The sequence below is a fragment of the Scylla paramamosain genome, chromosome 46 (assembly GCF_035594125.1).
Source record: "Scylla paramamosain isolate STU-SP2022 chromosome 46, ASM3559412v1, whole genome shotgun sequence".
Classification (NCBI taxonomy): domain Eukaryota; kingdom Metazoa; phylum Arthropoda; class Malacostraca; order Decapoda; family Portunidae; genus Scylla; species Scylla paramamosain.
The window spans coordinates 5,707,254-5,725,857 of record NC_087196.1 but is presented as its reverse complement, the minus strand read 5'-3'; the positions used below and the strand labels follow the sequence as shown (position 1 = coordinate 5,725,857).

Here is an 18,604-nt window from a genome sequence, read left to right as displayed (position 1 = left end):
CACGCACACGTATATTTCATTAAAAGACAAGTCCCATGTTTTTTGTATGTTTTGTATGTGTGTGTGTGTGTGTGTGTGTGTGTGTGTGTGTGTGTGTGTCCCATTTTCTTTTAATTAGGATAATTTGACCTCTCTCTCTCTCTCTCTCTCTCTCTCTCTCTCTCTCTCTCTCTCTCTCTCTCTCTCTCTCTCTCTCTCTCTCTCTCTCTCTCTTGAGATTAACCTTTACCTTGCGTCATAATCTATCCGTCCTCCTCTTCCTCCTCCTCCTCCTCCTCTTCCCCATGTTCCTTTCGTCTTCACTCTTCCTGTCGCGTCTTCCCTATGACTCTCTCTCTCTCTCTCTCTCTCTCTCTCTCTCTCTCTCTCTCTCTCTCTCTCTCTCTCTCTCTCTCTCTCTCTCTCTCTTTCTCATAACCCTCCTAACAAACCACTCTCTCCCTTCTATCTCTCTCCTTCCCCCTCTCTCTTTCTCTCTCCCTCTTACTCTCTCTGTCATGTCAAGAGCGAGGGAGACAAAGGGAGGCGGTGTCGTAGCTTAGTGATATCGTGCCTACGTGCGGGAGTGTCGTACGCCAGCTGGGGCGTTGGTTTTTCAATATTCCTTACGTGTCTTCTCTTATTTAACTTTTTTATTTATTTATTTTTTATTTAGTCACGTTTTGTTTGTTGGTAATGTTTTGTTTTTGTTTTTATTTTGTGTTGTATTTCGTTTGTTTTGTTTGATTTAGTTTTGTTTATTTTCTTTCTTATTTTATTTATTTATTTATTTATTTTTATTTTATTTTTTTGTTCTGTAGTGATGTTTTTTTGTGTTTTGTTGTTTCTGTCTTTTTTTTCTAGATTTCTGTTTATTTTTTCATATATTTAATTCGTCTTTTCTTATTTAACTTTCTTCTCTTTGTTTCTAAGTTATATTTTTCTTCCTTTTTATTATTTTTTATCATTTGTTATAATTTTTTATTCGTATAGTTTTTCTTTCGTGTTTTTAGTTTTTTTATTGTTTATTTACTTTTTCAAGGTGTGTGTGTGTGTGTGTGTGTGTGTGTGTGTGTGTGTGTGTGTGTGTGTGTGTGTGTGTGTGTAGCAATAAAGTACTGTCTCACATTTCACTTTCTCTAAAACTTTAATTATATGTTCTTTTTTTACTCTCTCTCTCTCTCTCTCTCTCTCTCTCTCTCTCTCTCTCTCTCTCTCTCTCTCTCTCTCTCTCTCTCTCGTGTATTTTCTCAGTTTTTCTCTCATTGTCTCCTTACTTCATTCATTCCTACTCATTATTTCATTTACTTCATGCGTTACTTTGTTTTTCATTCATTCCTCCTTCTTTCTCTTCATTCATTTGTTTCATTACGTTTTCTTTATATATTACACTTATTCTCTCTTATTTTTTCTCTCTTTCCTCTTTACTTTTTTTCGTTCTTGGATCTCTCTCTCTCTCTCTCTCTCTCTCTCTCTCTCTCTCTCTCTCTCTCTCTCTCTCTCTCTCTCTCTCTCTCTCTCTCTGTTTTATTATACGAAAAGTTTTTTTTATTCAACTTTTCTGTTAGTCTTTCAGCCAGTCAGTCACTCACTCAAAAAGCCAGCCAGTCAGTCAGCCAGTCACTCAGTCAGTCAGCCAGTCAGTCAGTCAGCCAGTCACTCAGTCAGTCAGCCAGTCAGTCAGTCAGTCAGTCAGTCAGCCAGTCAGTCAGTCAGCCAGTCACTCAGTCAGTCAGCCAGCCAGTCAGTCAGTCAGTCAGTCAGTCAGTCAGTCAGTCAGTCTACCAGTCAGTCATTCAGTCAGCCAGTCTTATTCACTCGCTCACTCACTCACAAAAACACCAACTTATTTCAGTTTTGCCTTCTCTTTTCTCTCTACAGCAAGAAGAACGCCATTATCCTGAGGACCCAGCTGTCTGTGAGGGTCCACGCCATCATAGGTGAGAGAGAGAGAGAGAGAGAGAGAGAGAGAGAGAGAGAGAGAGAGAGAGAGAGAGAGAGAGAGAGATGTAATGCTGAAATAAAACAAGAGTGGAGAAAAATGAAGAGAAGGAAAGAGAAAAGTGAGGATAATTGGAGAGAGAGAGAGAGAGAGAGAGAGAGAGAGACCGACCACACCACAGCACAATTACCGTGTCATCTACAATGTACACAATAATCCTGCTCCTCCCACACACACACTTAGAGAGAGAGAGAGAGAGAGAGAGAGAGAGAGAGAGAGAGAGAGAGAGAGAGAGAGAGAGAGAGAGAGAGAGAGAGAGAGAATCCTGGTATACAATTATGTTTAAAGTAGAAAAGTTGAAATTTATGTAAGTATTGTATTATGTATCACACACACACACACACACACACACACACACACACACACACACACACACACACACACACACACACACACACAGAGACCCTTACACTAACCTAACTTAACCAATGCTTCCCTCTCTCTGCGACACCCGAATACACACACACACACAGACACACTGACCCTAACATTAACCTGGCCTAACCTAACCACCCCCTCTCTCTCTCTCTGCCCCCTACAGAGAAGCTCCTGAACAGCGAGGGTCGGGATCTGCGGCGGGCTCTGTTCTCCCTGAAGCAGATTTTCCAGGATGACAAGGACTTGGTGCATGCCTTTGTACAGAATGATGGCCTCACCTGCCTCATCAAGGTGGGCTCCTCCGCCGACCAGAACTACCAGAACTACATCCTCCGAGGTCAGTGGAGGGGCTGGGCGTGTGGTGATGGGTGGGTGATGCTGTGTCGATGTAACAAACACAAAGCAGCATTATTAGACACACTCAGCTTCCTTCTCCTGTGTCAGTGCTGGGGCAGGTTGTGCTGTGCGTGTCTGTGCAACAAAACATTACTGGACGCTCTCTTACTTCTGTTTTCACGGCAGCGCTGGGGCAGGTGATGCTGTACGTGGATGGCATGAACGGGGTGATGGAGCACCGCCCCACCGTTCAGTGGCTGTACTCCTTGGTGGCTTCCAAGTACCGTCTGGTGGTGAAGACGGCCCTCAAGCTGCTGCTGGTGTTTGTGGAGTACACCGAGAGCAACGCCCTGGTGCTGGTGGACGCCATCAACACCGTCGACACTTCTAGAGGTGTGTGTGTGTGTGTGTGTGTGTGTGTGTGTGTGTTCTCAGTCATTCATCCCTTTCTCTGGTAAACGCTGGAACTTCCCTGCCTGCTTCTGTGTTTCCTCCTTCTTGTGACTTGAACTGTTTCAGGAGGGAGGCTTCAACACACTTATCCTACATTTATTTTCACAGATTCTGTTTACATCAGTGGGCCTTTTTTGTCTTTAATTATGTTGCCCTTGGCCGGTGCCGCTCCTACATAAAAAAAAACTAAATAAATAAAACAGATTACTACAAACACCCATGGTAGTAAAAGCTTTAACCCGCATTAGCAGACCTCTCCCTCTCTCTGCCACAGGGGAATCACCATGGACCACTCTGATGAGGCTGCTGGAGGGGCGGGACAGCCTGGACATGGAGCTGCTCACCTACGCCATGACCCTCATTAACAAGACCCTCAACGGCATCCCTGACCAGGACACCTATTATGACCAAACTGACCACCTGGAGGAGCAGGGCATGGAGACGCTCATTGCCAAGTGAGGCTTGCTGGGTCAGGCTGGGTCAGGTCGGGTTATGCTGTAAGAGAAGGGTGTTTTGGTGATGTAGGAAAGAATGTGAGATGTGTTTTGGAGTGTGAGGGAAGGATGTGTGGATGAAAAAGGACGTTTGTGAGATCTGAGAAAGGTTAAGGGAGTTTAAGAGGCCCTGTATCACTATCACCATCATCACCATCACCATTCACCCTTCTCTTTTCACCGTCATCACCATTCACCATTTCTTCACTATCACCATCACCATTCAACCTTCTCTATTCACCATCATTACCATTCAACCCTCTCTCTTCACCATCACCATCTTCCCCAGGTACATGCACAGAGCGGACAGTGACCTGGACCTCCTGCAGCAGTTCACCATCTACGAGGCTGTGCTGGCGTACGAGGATGGTGATGACATCTGCCGGACACGCACCATCGACCCCTCCATCAGGTATTGTGTTGTTGTTGTTGTTGTTGTAGGAGGAGGAGGAGGAGTGTTTTACCTTTTGTTTTTATCGTAGTAGTAGTAGTAGTAGTAGTAGTAGTAGTAGTAGTAGTAGTAGTAGTAGTAGTAACCCCTTCACTGCAACACAACACAATTAGCAGCAGTAGAAGCAATGTGTCAAGTCTACAAGCATCCACAAAAAAGATAGCAACGAAAAACAAAACACTTTACAACATCTTCCCAGTTCAGAGATTGGACATAACAGCTTAGATAAAAGTGTACCAGGTGGCAGCCAGAGAGTTAGAAAAAGAATAATATTAATTCACCTCATAAAATAGTGTCACATCCTTTCAGACAAGTCCCTCGCATCACCTCCAGCGACAGAGATTCCCTGGACCGCCGCAAGTCAAAGAGACACAACCAGACACCGCCACCACCTTCTGCGGGGAAGAATAGGAAGGTAAGAGTGTTCAGAGAAGATTAGGGAGGCTAGAGAAGGGGGAACTTGTGCAAGGGAAGGTGGAGGGATGGAATAAAGAGAAAACTGCAGTGAAAGAAGAGAAAATGGAAGTGGGGACTGGGGCAAGGGAAGGTGAGGAGAGGAATAGAGAAAACTGCAATGAAAGAAGGTTAGGGAAGAATAAGGAAGGGGGAACTGAGGCAAGGAAAGGTGAATGGAGGAATAAAAAGAAAACGGCAGTAAAAGAAGGTTAGGGGAGACTAAGGCAAGGCAAGGGAAGGTGAGGGAAGGAATAAAGAGAAAACTGCAGTGAAAGAAGGTTAGGGGAGACTAACGAAGGGAAGGAATAAAGAGAAAACTGCAGTGAAAGAAGGTTAGGGGAGACTAACGAAGGGAAGGTGAGGGAAGGAATAAAGAGAAAACTGCAGTGAAAGAAGGTTAGGGGAGACTAAGGCAAGGGAAGGCTAGAATGTTGAGGTAAAAGATAAGAGGAAGAAAAGGACTAGTTATGGTTTAATAGGGAAGGATAGAATAGTGGTAGAGGAAGAGGGGAATAGAAAGGATTATTGTTGATTACCCCATCACCCTAACCATCACCCTAACCATCACCCTACCCATCACCTTGCCCTCTCACCCTTGTCCCTCACTACCCACTCACCCTATCACCCTTCCCATCACCCTACCCTCCTACTCTTACTCCCTTACCCACTCCTCCACCTTACCCATCACCTTGCCCCTTCACCCTACCCCACTCACCCTTGCCTCTTTTCAGGGTGTTGGGGTGAACTTAGAGGATGGCAAGGGGCGGCGTTCCAGTAGTGACGATGACCACATTACTGTCATCAACATCAATGGGGACACCTATGGTATACCCCAGGACGACCTCTCCGGCATCAAACGTGAGTCTGTGGTGGTTGGTGGTGGTGGCGGTGAGGGTGGTGAGGGTGGTGGTGATGGGGGTAGTGGTTGTTTTTGGTGAGTGTGGTGGTGTTGTGAGAATGTGATTGGTGGTGTTGTGAGAATGTGATTGGTAATGATGATAATGATGAGTGTGGTGATGATGGTGGTGGTGGTGGTGATGGTTGTGGTGTTAATGATGTTGCTGGTGGTGATAGTGATGCATTTTATGATAATAATGATAAGTAATGATAGTGATGATGATGGTGATGACTCTGATGTGAATGCTTCCTCAACTTCAAAACTTTTCACAACATAAGTACAGACTTGCCTTTGAACTGTCATTTTGGCTGGGGAGAGGGAATAGCAGTAAAAGAGGTGAAAACAAAAAAGAAAAGAAAAGAAAGACAAATATAAACAAGATTGGGAAGAACTTGTAGCAATCAAGAAGTTAAGAAAAGAAAAGAAAAGATAGATAAACTTATACAAGCCTCTAATATCAAGCTGGCAAGAGGGAATATCAAAGACTTAAACAAAACAAAAATAAATTCTCACCCCACGTTTTCCACAGACGCCGATGCAGGGGTGACGCCAGCCCTCAGGAGGCGGCGGGAGAGGGCTGAAAGACACCGCACCTTCATTAACGAACAGGAGACCATCAACGAAACCAGGCGCAGCTCCCATTCCTCCGAGTAAGTCACCGTCTTGAAGTTGTACGTGGAAACGGGTGGGTGTGTTCATACAGGGACTGACACGTGGAGGCAGTTAAAAAGATTATGCAGTTAGTAGTCAGTTATTGAAGAAATAAAGGCATCTGAGAGTGGTGAGTAAACAAGGGGGAGTGACTGAATGAATGATTTCAGCGGCAATGTGGAAGATGAGAACCGCAAGAACAGTGAACTCTCGGGGCTGAACAAACAAGCATCGTGGATGATGGACATGATGTACAGCAAGAGAGACGACACCTCTGCCCGCCGCGACTCCCTCACCAACATCCAGGACCTCGCCTCCAGGATATCCAGTCTGCAGGAGAAGGAGGCGGTGGAGAATGGGGGCACTGCCGGGGTCATTGCTCCTGATGTTAATGTGCAGGCGTCCGTCAAGGTGAGGTGCTGGAGTGTGTTAGTTTGTCTGTATGTTTTCTTGTTTCTCTCTTGTTGCTGTCTTGTGTCTTTGGTCTGGGTGAGGAAATGGGTTTGTGTTGCTTTGATGGATTGAAATTTTGTGTCTTATTTTCCTGTTTCTCATCTATTGTTCTGTCTTATCTTTGTTGGTTTGATTTGTTGAATTTGTTTTGTGTCTGTTTATTTTCCTGTTTCTCATTTGTTCTTTCTTATCTCTTGGTTTGATGGGTTGAAGTTGTTTTGTATCTTTCTTTGCTTCTTTTCTCAATTCTCTTTTATTCTGTCTTATCGCTCTATCTAAGGTGAGGAACAAAGCTGTGTTGTTGTTTGTATCTGTTCTTGTTTTCTCTCTTTCCCTGTTCTCTCTGTCTCTCTCTTATCTCTTTAGCTAAGGTGAGGAAGTGAGCTGTGCACTGTTTTTCTTCTTGTTCTTCTTTATGTTCATCTTTGCCTTCTTCTTCTTCTTCTTCTCTTTCTTTATTTGTCATCATCATCTTCTTTCTCAGAATTTTTACCTTCATTTTCATTTTCTTCCTCTTGTTCTTATTGTTCTCCTTTGCATTCATCTTTTCCTTCTTTTTCTCATCATTATCATCTTTCTCATAATTTTTCCCTTCATTTTCTTCCTCTCATCATTCTTCTTAGTCTTCACATTGTTCTTGTTCCTCATTACCACTATCCTCACTACCACCACCACCACCCCCTACAGGAGATCCAGAACAAGATGGCAGCAGCAGGCACCCCAGCAGAGACAGCGGTGGCGGGGGCGGGGACTCGTAAGGGTGGCAGCAGCGGTGACCTGAGTGACCGAATCAACAAGATCAAGGATGGACTGGCCAAGAGTCACTCCAAGGGCGAGGTTGCGAAGGAGGCCGTCCCAGAACCCCCAAAGAAATCGGAGAACGACATACAGTGGGACCTCCTAAAGAAGCACCTGAACCGACCCCTGACCCTCTGTGACCTGGATTTCAACGATCTGACCCCAGAAGACGAGATGCTGGTCCCCGTTAAAAAAGAGGAGGGGGTTCCACCACCGCCCCCACCCCCTCCTTCTATGATTGGCGGACCCCCTCCCCCGCCACCACCGTTCATTGTCCCCCCAGCTCCCAACATGCCCCCTGTCCCCCCTGCACCACCTGCCCCCCGCCCAGCGTCCCGGGCAGACACCCCCGCGCAGCACACAGACACAGATGATGCCTCCAGCAGACACCACAAGACCAAAAAGACCATTAAGTTGTTCTGGAAGGAGGTAGGTCACGTTGGGTCATCTTGAGTCAGGTGATGTTAGGTTATACGAGGTTGTCTTCAGTCAGGGTATGTGAGGTCAGATTGTCTTATCTTTGGTTATGTCAGTTCAGGTGAGGTGAGGCTATTTGAGGGCAGTTTGGGTCAAGTCAGGTCATCTCAGTAGGTTATCTTAGGTTGCCTTAGGTCAGGTTAGGTGAGGGCAGGGAGGTGAGGTAATGTGCTGGGTCATGACAGTGTGTGACTGTGCTGGTGTGTCATCTTGCACTCATTACTGACATTGCTGCCTTGGTTGTAAGTCTCTGTAGTGGAAAAGAAAATATAATAGAAAATAATAAATAAACTGCTTGGGTCTATATCAGTTCTAAGTAATTCCTGTAGTGAAAAAACAAAAAGTAAATAAAATGAGCTTAGTTGATCTTGAAATGTGAATAATATGATGTTATTATAAGTACAGTAACACAACCACCATCACCACTGCCACCGCCACCACCACCACCACTGCCACTGCCCACAGGTGCGTGAGGACCCTCGCTTCATGATCCCCACCATCTGGACTGATGTGGACCGCGTGCCCCTCGACACACAGCGACTGGAGCACCTCTTTGAGTCCCGCGCCAAGGATATCATCACCAAGGTAGTCACTCCCTCACTCCACTCCCTTACTCCACTTCTACACTCCAGTCTAGCTCTCTCTCTCTCTCTCTCTCTCTCTCTCTCTCTCTCTCTCTCTCTCTCTCTCTCTCTCTCTCTCTCTCTCTCTCTCTCTCTCTCTCTCTCTCTCTCTCTCTCTCTCTCTCTCTCTCTCTCTCTCTCTCTCTCTCTCTCTCTCTCTCTCTCTCTCTCTCTCTCTCTCTCTCTCTCTCTCTCTCAACTAGACTCAACTCCTTTCCTCTCTTCCTCTCCTCTTCTCTCCACCTCTCCATCATTCCTCTATCTCCCAACCAGTCACTCTTCTCTTCCTCTCCTCCTCTTCTCTCCACCATTCCATTTCTCTCACTTGTTTCCTTCTCCACCTCTCTCTTTCTCTCTCTTCATCACTTCTCTCTCTCTCTATCTATCTCTCTCATTTCCTCCTCCACACTTTGCTTATTTCTGTGTCTATCTCTTCTCTTCCTTCTCTTCACCTCTGCTTCTCTATCTCCTCACCACTTCACTTCCACCTCCCTCTGCCTCTCTCTCTTTCCATCTCCACCTCAATCTCCACGTCATCTCTCCACCTCTCCACTGCTCCTCTCCCTCTCACTTCTTCCATCTTCCTTGTGAGTTTTGAGCACCAAGTTCCTGTTTTTCTTGCTACCTAAAACTGCCTTTTTTATTTTTGGCTTTTTTTCTGTTTTAAAAATAATCATCTCTATTTTTCTGTTTTTTGTCAGTCTTCTCTCTTCATTTTTGGCTTTTTTGCAGTCTTACAAATCATTTTCTTTATTTCTTGCCTTTTTTTTCAGTCTTACAAATCATCTCTTTATTTTTGGCTTTTTTTCAATCTTACAAATCATTATTTCTATTTTTTGGCTTTTTTCAATCTTACAAGCCATTTTATCTTTATTTTTTGGCTTTTTATATTTTTTTTCAGCTTGCTACATATAATGTTAAAGTTTATGTTGTTTTTTGGGGTGTTATAAAATTTTCTTTGTTTATTTTATATCCCCAACTCATGAATTTTTCCCCCATTTTTTCCCATTTTTTATAACATATACTGCTATAGTCCTACATTTTTTGGTACCAAGCTTACCTATACTACTAGTCTTAGAATGAATTAATAGTTTTTTGGGGTATATTAATGCTATAAGACACATATAAATGAACCACAACTTTCTTTGTATCAGATAAATTAATAGTTGGCTTGTCTCACCATCCAAACTAATGTACTAAACTCACTAACAACATTCACAAGTGCTTAGATGGAAACAAAAAAAATAATATGCCAAAGAAAAACAAAAAAATATATATTAATCTCAAACGTTTTCTAACATTAGACTTGTGTGAATGTAGAAATAAAAGCACAAGTATGAAAAGACTTTGTACCACTAATAACAGACACTCAGGAATGTTGAACAGCCAAGCAAAACTGATTGTGTGCACTTTGTAACACACACACACACACACACACACACACACACACACACACCACACACACACACACACACACACACACACACACACACACACACACACACACACACACTCACGGTCAGTGCCTTCTTACTTAAAAAATCAAGGAAAAAATAAATAAATAAGAAAACACATACACACACACACACACACACACACACACACACACACACACACACACACACACACACACACACACACACACACACACACACACACACACACACACACACACACACACACACACACACACACACTCTTGCATGCAAACGCTCTACCTGTGTGATATGCTGTGGCTGTGTGTGTCGGCAGGCATTGTCCACAGCAAGGCAAACTCCCCACCAAACCCTAGATCTCAGCACCTTGCCCCAGTACTGACCTGCTGCAGTGACGGGAAAACATGAACAACACAGACTAGAGATGACAGCTGTTAGTGGCCATTGAGGAAACACAAAATTAGAGACACTGGTTTGAAGCTGAAGCAATGTAGTTTAAGGGATCCAATGAAGGTTTTTAAGTGGTACAAGGATGTAACAAGGGTGATGCAAGCAAAATCCTCAGGGTCAGTAATCAGGGTAGGACAAGGAGTACTGGGTTCAAGCTTGATAGACTTAGATTTGAAAAACAGACAAGAGAGAATTAGTAGTTAGATTCGAAAAACAAGACAAGAAAAAATTGGTAGAGTTAGATTTGAAAAAACAGTCAGGAAGGAATTAGTTCTCAGATAGAGTGGTGGGTGACTAGAATGGACTCAGTAATCAAGGTTTTTAGTGCTGAGTCGTCTTGGGGAGCTTTAAAGGAAAGTTAGACAGATTTATAGATGATGTTAGGTGTAAATAGGCAGGCATGTTTTGCACAGGGACTGCCATGTGTAGGCCTGATGGCTTTCCTGCACCAACCCTTACTTTCTTATTTTCTAAACTACATCATGCACTTGTTTTGTTTTATTAGTACTTATATTAAAAATTATATTATAGCCATATTACATCATGATTTGTATAGTGACAGCAGCAGCGATTTAAAAGTAAAACACTGGAAATTTGTTTAGTTCCCAGCTGTGATTTACTAGACAGTCCTCAGGACACACGACTTGCTGCCGACACCACACTGGATGGCCTGACACTGTGGCTGACAAGAGGCTGGCCTGCCTGACCTGTGTGGCTGTGTTCAGGAGCCTTAGATAGACATGAACAGCAATTAACATGACTGTATAGATCATGCCACTTAACCTAAGCTTATCATCAACATACACACGCACGCACACACACACACACACACCACACACACACACACACACACACACACACCACAACACACACACACACACACACACACACACACACACACACACACACACACACACACACACACAACACACACACACACACAACACACACACACACACACACAGATTACTCACTCACTCATTCACTGGCTGAGTAATGCACACACTGAATAAAAGGACATGCAGTTTGGTCACTCACGCACCCATCCACTCACTCACTCACTCACTCACTCACTCACTCACTCACTCACTCATTCACTAGCTGAGTAACAGACTGAATAAAGAGACATGCATTGCAGGCCACTCACTCACTCACCCACTCACTCACTCACTGACTGGCACGTGCTTGGCAATTGGCCCTTATTAACACAACCCCAGGTTAAACTACAATAGATAAGTGCTGTTTTTTCCATCACCCCGACGCTAATACAGATTTTTTTTATTGACACCACTTTGCTATATAACTGCCCTGCTGCTGGCCAAGAAGGAGGTAAGTATGGCTGCCTGTTGACCTCTGTACAGATGCATTGTGCCCCCACCACCCCCTCCCACACTGCCACCACCAGCGACTGTGCTTTTCAACAAGACTCTGTGCCCGAGTTCTGAAACACTTCGCTCTCTCACCAGCAGCTGTTCAAAGGCCACAGGGATGATTGGCCTGGTTCTCAAGGGTGTTTTCTCCTGTTGATTATGTAGCAATCTTGTTAATCTGTCACTAGAACCATAAAAACACTTAAAAATCCTTGTATCTTTACCACATCTATTTTCAAAGGCCACAGAGATGATTAGCCAAGTTCTCAAGAGTGTTTCTCCTGCTAATAATGTAAAAATCATGTTGATCTGTCACTGGAGCCGTTAAAAAACACCCTTAAAAACCCGTGTCACTTCAACTAGCGCCTTCTGAACATGGTGGAGGTGTGGTGCAGAAGTGTCTCAGAGTTTGGTCCTCATTGCAACTCTATCACAATGTTGGCTGCTGGTGTGGTGACTCAGATCAGTGCTGTTGGATTGCTTGCAAAGATCAGAGCTGGCCATTGTCTCTCACTGAAACACTTTGAATATTAAGTGGTAGTGAAGCATTGTGTTGTTTGTGTTCCTGCTGCCACACACATACTCTGCCCCATGAATGTCTCCGTGGTTTTTTAATAGAATCACTTAATGTACTGTCAAGGTAGTGTTTAAAGCACACATCTTGATCTGTAGGTGATCATTCAGTGCTGCAGACCATAAACATCATAAAATAGCCTTATATTAATCAGGGAAAATAAAGATATACAGTAATTCCAATGCATGAATAACTGTACATGATTCTAATATAATAATAATACAAGTAAATGAAAGATGTAATTGTAATGATGAGTGGATAGACTGACTCTTAACCTCTTTCACTACAAAAAATATTGTAGTAAACTTGATAAAATGGTATTTGTGCTGGCGACTTTTTATTTGTGGAAGAAAATATTCGAGTTTGTGACTTTGGGTTCATGAAAAGTAATACCATTAAAGTTTGCATTCATGTCCAAAACTCAAATTTTAATCAGTTAGTGGAGTTTCTTAGGGAAAAAAAACATTGAGTCTGTAGCTTTCTGTCCATGCAAAGTAGCACCATCTGAGTCTTCCTTCATGTCCAAGCACACATACTTTAAAGATCTAGTGTAACTTGAGTCATGGGAAGTGATAAATAAATCTTGGTGCTTTGTGGAAGTGCATATTAGCTCCAAGTGGTCAGCTCTGGTGGAGACAGTGTGTGCGGCCATGACTGCACCAACCAGCATGACCACCAAGGATTGTGACAGAGAGCGATGAAAGGAAATGTAAAACTATGGACTTAAAAATATGACATGGTTTTCTATCACATCTTGTTTGAAAACCACATCTGCTTTGCTTATTTTGTTTTACTGGCTGTCTGCATGGGGAAGGTAGCACTGCATTTTGTTTGATTACGACTCTCTTTCTTTCTCTCTCTCTTTCCCTTTCTCTCTGTATCACTCTGCCCTCTTGTAATCTTGTAATCTCCCAAGACTAACTAATTCAATGACTGTTTGTATGTTAACCTGCATTGTGTACCCTCCATTCATGTCACCCTTGTTCCTGTGTCACCTCTCTGCGTGTGGTTTGTGTATCCCCATTTGATGAACGTATTATCATTGGTAGTATTATGTATTTTGCTGTTTTATTTTGGTGTTATAAATGTTGTGAGGTGAAACTGAAGAGTATTGTTGTTTGTTAATTATTGTATTGCTGGTAGTCTTTGTTTTATTGGTTATCAAAAAAGTAAAGACATCAGAAAAAAATAGATAAATGAAAAATATAAAAACAATAGCAAAATAAATTATTGTATGGTTAAACAAAGGATTATTTTAACTTTTCTTGTTGCAGCGTTAGTAAAAAAAAAAAAAGAATTAATATTAAAATAAATGCAAAAAATGAGCTTAACAAGATTTACACCATGGAAGGAACAGTTTGGTCTTTGCATAGCACTATATTGGTGCATCGCTGAAGAAAGGAACAAACAGAAGAAAAGAAAATTACTGATAAAAAGTCAAAGAGTGGTAGGAAATAGTTCTGTAAATGTATAGAAAGGTTATTTTGACTTTTCATAGCTACAGTGGTGCACTGCTAAAGGAAACAGTTAATGATGGAATGAAAAAAACTGCACCACTGTGATAAAAATTTAAAAAATTACACTGCTATTGAAAGAAATTGCAGCACCATATGATAAAGATAGAAATTAAATAAATGAATAAATAAATTAGATGAAAAATGAAAATATAAAGAAATGATAAATAGAAATAAAAACAAAAATAATGCAGATACAAAAAAATAGAAAAATAAAAAAAAAATTAAAAAAGCATTACAGCACTACGATAAAAATAGAAAAAAAAAATTACAGTGTTATATATAAAAAAATCAAACCTAACACTGTAGTTTTGATTGCATCTTGAATGCCATTTGTTGAAAAGTTGCATTTTGGGATAAACTTCAAATTTCCAACGTTTCTGATATTCCTTCTAGATTCACATATGTAAAAAAATATATATAATTCTCAGTGTCTCTTATGCAGCTGTCAAGTGTCTGTCCGTCTGTCTGTCCGTCTGTCTGTCTGTCTGTCTGTCTGTCTGTCTGTCTGTCTGTCTGTAAAGTGATTGGTTAAAGGAAGCATTAATAATTTTTGGATTGTAGCATGTGGATAAAAGGACTCTCTCTCTCTCTCTCTCTCTCTCTCTCTCTCTCTCTCTCTCTCTCTCTCTCTCTCTCTCTCTCTCTCTCTCTCTCTCTCTCTCTCTCTCTCTCTCTCTCTCTCTCTCTCTCTCTCTCTCTCTCTCTCTCTCTCTCTCTCTCTATCAGTTTTGTTAGCTTTTTTTTTCACATTTTCTTTATTTATTTTTCTGAGGTCTTTTACTTTCACCCCTTCCTGGTGTGTGGTATGTATGTATTTATGTATGTATGTATGTATGTATGTATGTATGTATGTATGTATGTGTTTCTTCCTTTCTCTTATGTGTGTGTGTGTGTGTGTGTGTGTGTAGACAAGTTAGCACTGCATCATTTTAATTTATGTAATGTTTGTACCAACTTTGATTAATTAAGTAATTGAATAAGTAATCTTTAAGTGGTTTTTTCTCAAGTAATTAAGTGAGACAAGTGGTTCATTTCAGTGACCTGAGGAAAAATGTTGCTAGTTTGAGTGAGAGTGAATATAATACCTTTGTAAATCATGAAGAGAGTGTCACAAGAGAGAGAGAAAAAAAAAGATAAAAATAATGTAAAATTTTTAAAAGATACCACAGTCTTGAACGTTCATAGCAGTTAAGTGATGAGTAGTTAATGAAGTGAAATACAATAGTTAGGTCAAATGGCTCAGACAGTACAGTACCTGCATACAGTGGAAATACAGTACAGTGTATATGTGTATTTGAAATACAGTACAGTGTATATGTGTATTTGACAATGAAATGTATAATAGAGAATCTGTCTGGCCAACTTAATGAGAATGATTATTTATTTGTTTATTTTTATTTATGTATTTTTCTTAGTTTTTATAGTTTACATAAATCAAAATGGAAAACTAATGATTATATTTCTCTTCTTTCTCCTCCTCCTCCTCCTCTACCTCCTCGTCCTCCTTTCTCATCATCTTTCTTTCCTTCTGCTCCTCTTCCTTCCTTTCATAATTACTCTGTTACTTCCTTCTCCTCCTGTCTCTCTTGTACCTCCCCTTGTCCACCTCGCCTCCCATCCCCTTGGCCGCCCCACAGAAGCAACAGGACCAGAAGGGCGTGAAGGAGCTCATTGTACTGGATCCCAAGCGTTCCAACGTCATCAATATCGGCATGACCAAACTGCCGCCTCCACGCACCATCAAGACTGCTATTCTCAAGATGGACTCCTCTATCATCAACAGGGAGGGCATTGAGGTGATGATGATGATGATGATGATGATGATGATAGGAGTGATAAGAGTGTTTTTTTTATTAGTGGTTTTCTTATTGTGCTTTTAATCAGATTTCTGGCTTACATAAAAAAAAGACAACAATAACAACAACATGAGTCACTGTTTTTTTATATATATTTTTTATACCATTGATTAACTCATTGAAATACAAAAAAACACACCACCACCACCACTACCAACAACAACAACAACAACAAGCACATAAACTACCATCACCAAACCTAACTTAACCTTCCAGAAACTGCTGACCACCATGCTGCCGACAGCCGAGGAGAAGGAGAAGATCCAGGAGGCAGCGATCTCCAACCCTGAGCTGCCTCTGGGATCGGCGGAACAGTTCCTCATGATGCTGGCCTCCATCTCTGAGTTGCCAGCCAGACTCAACCTGTGGCTCTTCAAGCTGGACTATGAGAACACAGAGAAGGTGAGAGGGAGGGGGAGAGAGAAGGAGGACCTGGTTCAACTCACTAATGCACAAATTCTTGCAAATATCCACTTTCCACTCATCTTTAGCTGCATCCACTCATTAACACAAACCCTTGAAAATGTTCTCCTTCCACTCATCTTTACTGCTTTACTGCATCCACTCATCAACAATGACCCTTAAAATATCCACTTTCCACTCATCTTTAAGACCCTCCTCCATTCAGCCACTAACCACTCCCACACCCACAGGAGGTGGCAGACCCCCTGATGGACCTGAAGCAGGGAGTGGAGGACCTGCAGAAGAACAAGACATTCAAAGTAATCCTCTCTGTGCTTCTCTCCATCGGCAACTTCCTGAATGGGTCAGAGTCACGGGGCTTCCAGATTGAGTACCTGTCCAAGGTGCCGGAGGTGAAGGACACGGTACACAAACACTCTCTGCTGCACCACCTGTGTCACATGGTCATCGAGAAGTTCCCCGACACCACTGATCTGTACTCGGAGGTGTGTGTGTGTGTGTGTGTGTGTTGGTAGCTGGATTGGATGCTGTTCTGATGGGGGTCTGGGGAAGTTGATAGGTAGATAGCAAGATTACTGAGATAGATAATTTAAACTAGTTTTTGTTGTGATATGTTGAATGGATGCTGCTGGTCTCTACTCTGGTGTGTGTAGCTAAGTGGACTGAGTGGTGGTGAGGTGGATGGGTAGACTGCTGGGCTTGTTTGTGTACATGTGAGGGATCTCCAGAGAAGTGGAGGAGGAAGTGAGACAGATAGGTGTTCATTTCTACTTTAACATGGGTGTAGAGAAGTGGATGAATGGATGAGGTGAACAGGTATGGATAAATGAAACAGTTCACATGCTACTAACAGACAGACAAAAAGTGGTAACATTTCTCTCTTTGCCTCAGGGTTATAGATAGACAGACAGACAATGAGTGCCATCAGACTGGGGCCATCTCAAGGATATATTAGTGTGTGATTAGGCAGGTAAAGAATGAGTGCCGATGTTTGTCTCAGATAGATAGACAGACAAAGAGCAGCAGTGTCTGTCCCCTTGCCTCCTGTGTATGTGTGTGTGTGTTTGGACCTTATCTTGGCCATCTCTCATGAAGAATATATCAGCCAGGCATTGATATATCGACAAAATAAAGAGTAGTAATGTTTCCCTCCCTGCCTCAGATTGGGTCCATCACAAGGGCATCAAGGGTGGACTTTGAGGAGCTGGAGAACACCATAGCCAAGATGCAGGTAGACTGTAAGGCCTCCTGGGACTACCTCAAGGCCATCGCCAAGCACGATGGCCCCACGCAGATCAAACTCAAGTGAGTGAGAGAGAGAGAGAGAGAGAGAGAGAGAGAGAGAGAGAGAGAGAGAGAGAGAGAGAGAGAGAGAGAGAGAGATAATAAGGAATAGATAGTAAGAAAGACTGTCACATGAAATGAATCAAATAGAGAATAATGATAATGTTGATAATGAAAAGAAAAAAGAAAGGACGAACAGAGAAAGGAAAGAAGGAAGGAAGGAAGACAGAAAGAAAAAGTCACTCCCTGTGTTTCTATCCCACAGAATGTCAGAGTTCTTAGCAGACTGCGCGGAAAGGATCATTGTTCTCGAGATCATCTACAAGAGAGTCATGACGAGGTGAGGGAACAGACAAGATTACCCTTTCTTACCCTTATTGGTATTTTCACTTTTTTTTTTTTTTTATCTATTTATTTATTTATTTATTTATTTATTTATTTATTTATTTATTTATTTATTTATTTATTACTAATCTTCAATTTTATGCCTGTATCTTTCCCCTGGCCAGGTTCCATCGCTTCCTGCTGTGGCTGGGAACACCTCTGCTGATGACCCATGAAATCAAGGTGCAGCAGGTGTGTTCAGTGGTCAGTGAGTTCGCCCTGGAGTATAGGACGTGTCGGGAACGTGTCTTGCAGCAGATCCAGAAGAAGGCTGCACACAGGGAGAGGAACAAGACCAGGGGGAAGATGATCTCTGAGGTGAGTGAAGGAGAGAGGGAGAGGGTGAGAGGGAAGTGAGGATTGGAAAGGAGAGATAGAGAGGGATGAAAGAGAAGAGAAGATTGGAAAAGGGAAGTAAAGGAGAGAGAGAGAGAGAGAGAGAGAGAGAGAGAGAGAGAGAGAGAGAGAGAGAGAGAGAGAGAGAGAGAGAGAGAGATTTTGTAGGAGAGAAGTGGATGGAAAGAATGGAGAAAAGAGATGATTCTAAAAAAGGAGAGAGAGAGAGAGAGAGAGAGAGAGAGAGAGAGAGAGAGAGAGAGAGAGAGAGAGAGAGAGATGGGTCTTACAAAATTTATGTATAATGAAAGAAAACCAAAAGAAATTGAAATGCCACAGAGAGAGAGAGAGAGAAAGAGAGAGAGAGAGAGAGAGAGAGAGAGAGAGAGAGAGAGAGAGAGAGAGAGAGCTAACATTCTGTTCCGCCTCACAGGAGAGTGAATACCGCGCCAATGGGATTCTCAGGCCATGTCTCAAAAACAGATCGGTAATTTGGAGTGTTGGAGACAATTAATTATTTCCTTT

General features: G+C 42.4%; 1 protein-coding gene across 17 annotated transcripts in view; it reads left to right on the top strand.

Annotated features, from left to right (window-relative positions):
- The window catches only part of LOC135094795 (FH1/FH2 domain-containing protein 3-like), an 88,850-nt gene that overhangs the window by 57,823 nt on the left and 12,423 nt on the right, over window positions 1-18,604 (top strand). For 9 of the 17 annotated variants that reach the window (XM_063995188.1, XM_063995179.1, XM_063995178.1 and 6 more), the window contains 18 exons: window positions 1,861-1,919; window positions 2,523-2,696; window positions 2,882-3,088; window positions 3,423-3,603; window positions 3,932-4,054; window positions 4,403-4,508; window positions 5,281-5,407; window positions 5,977-6,097; window positions 6,269-6,509; window positions 7,239-7,778; window positions 8,292-8,414; window positions 15,434-15,592; window positions 15,869-16,054; window positions 16,306-16,560; window positions 17,238-17,380; window positions 17,625-17,699; window positions 17,869-18,061; window positions 18,513-18,566. In XM_063995188.1, coding sequence (XP_063851258.1) covers window positions 2,896-3,088; window positions 3,423-3,603; window positions 3,932-4,054; window positions 4,403-4,508; window positions 5,281-5,407; window positions 5,977-6,097; window positions 6,269-6,509; window positions 7,239-7,778; window positions 8,292-8,414; window positions 15,434-15,592; window positions 15,869-16,054; window positions 16,306-16,560; window positions 17,238-17,380; window positions 17,625-17,699; window positions 17,869-18,061; window positions 18,513-18,566 — 2,820 coding nt within the window. In that variant the 5' untranslated portion in view covers window positions 1,861-1,919; window positions 2,523-2,696; window positions 2,882-2,895. The remainder of the gene's footprint in view (window positions 1-1,860; window positions 1,920-2,522; window positions 2,697-2,881; window positions 3,089-3,422; window positions 3,604-3,931; window positions 4,055-4,402; window positions 4,509-5,280; window positions 5,408-5,976; window positions 6,098-6,268; window positions 6,510-7,238; window positions 7,779-8,291; window positions 8,415-15,433; window positions 15,593-15,868; window positions 16,055-16,305; window positions 16,561-17,237; window positions 17,381-17,624; window positions 17,700-17,868; window positions 18,062-18,512; window positions 18,567-18,604) is intronic. The other 8 variants (XM_063995186.1, XM_063995185.1, XM_063995180.1 and 5 more) reach the window with 3 other exon arrangements.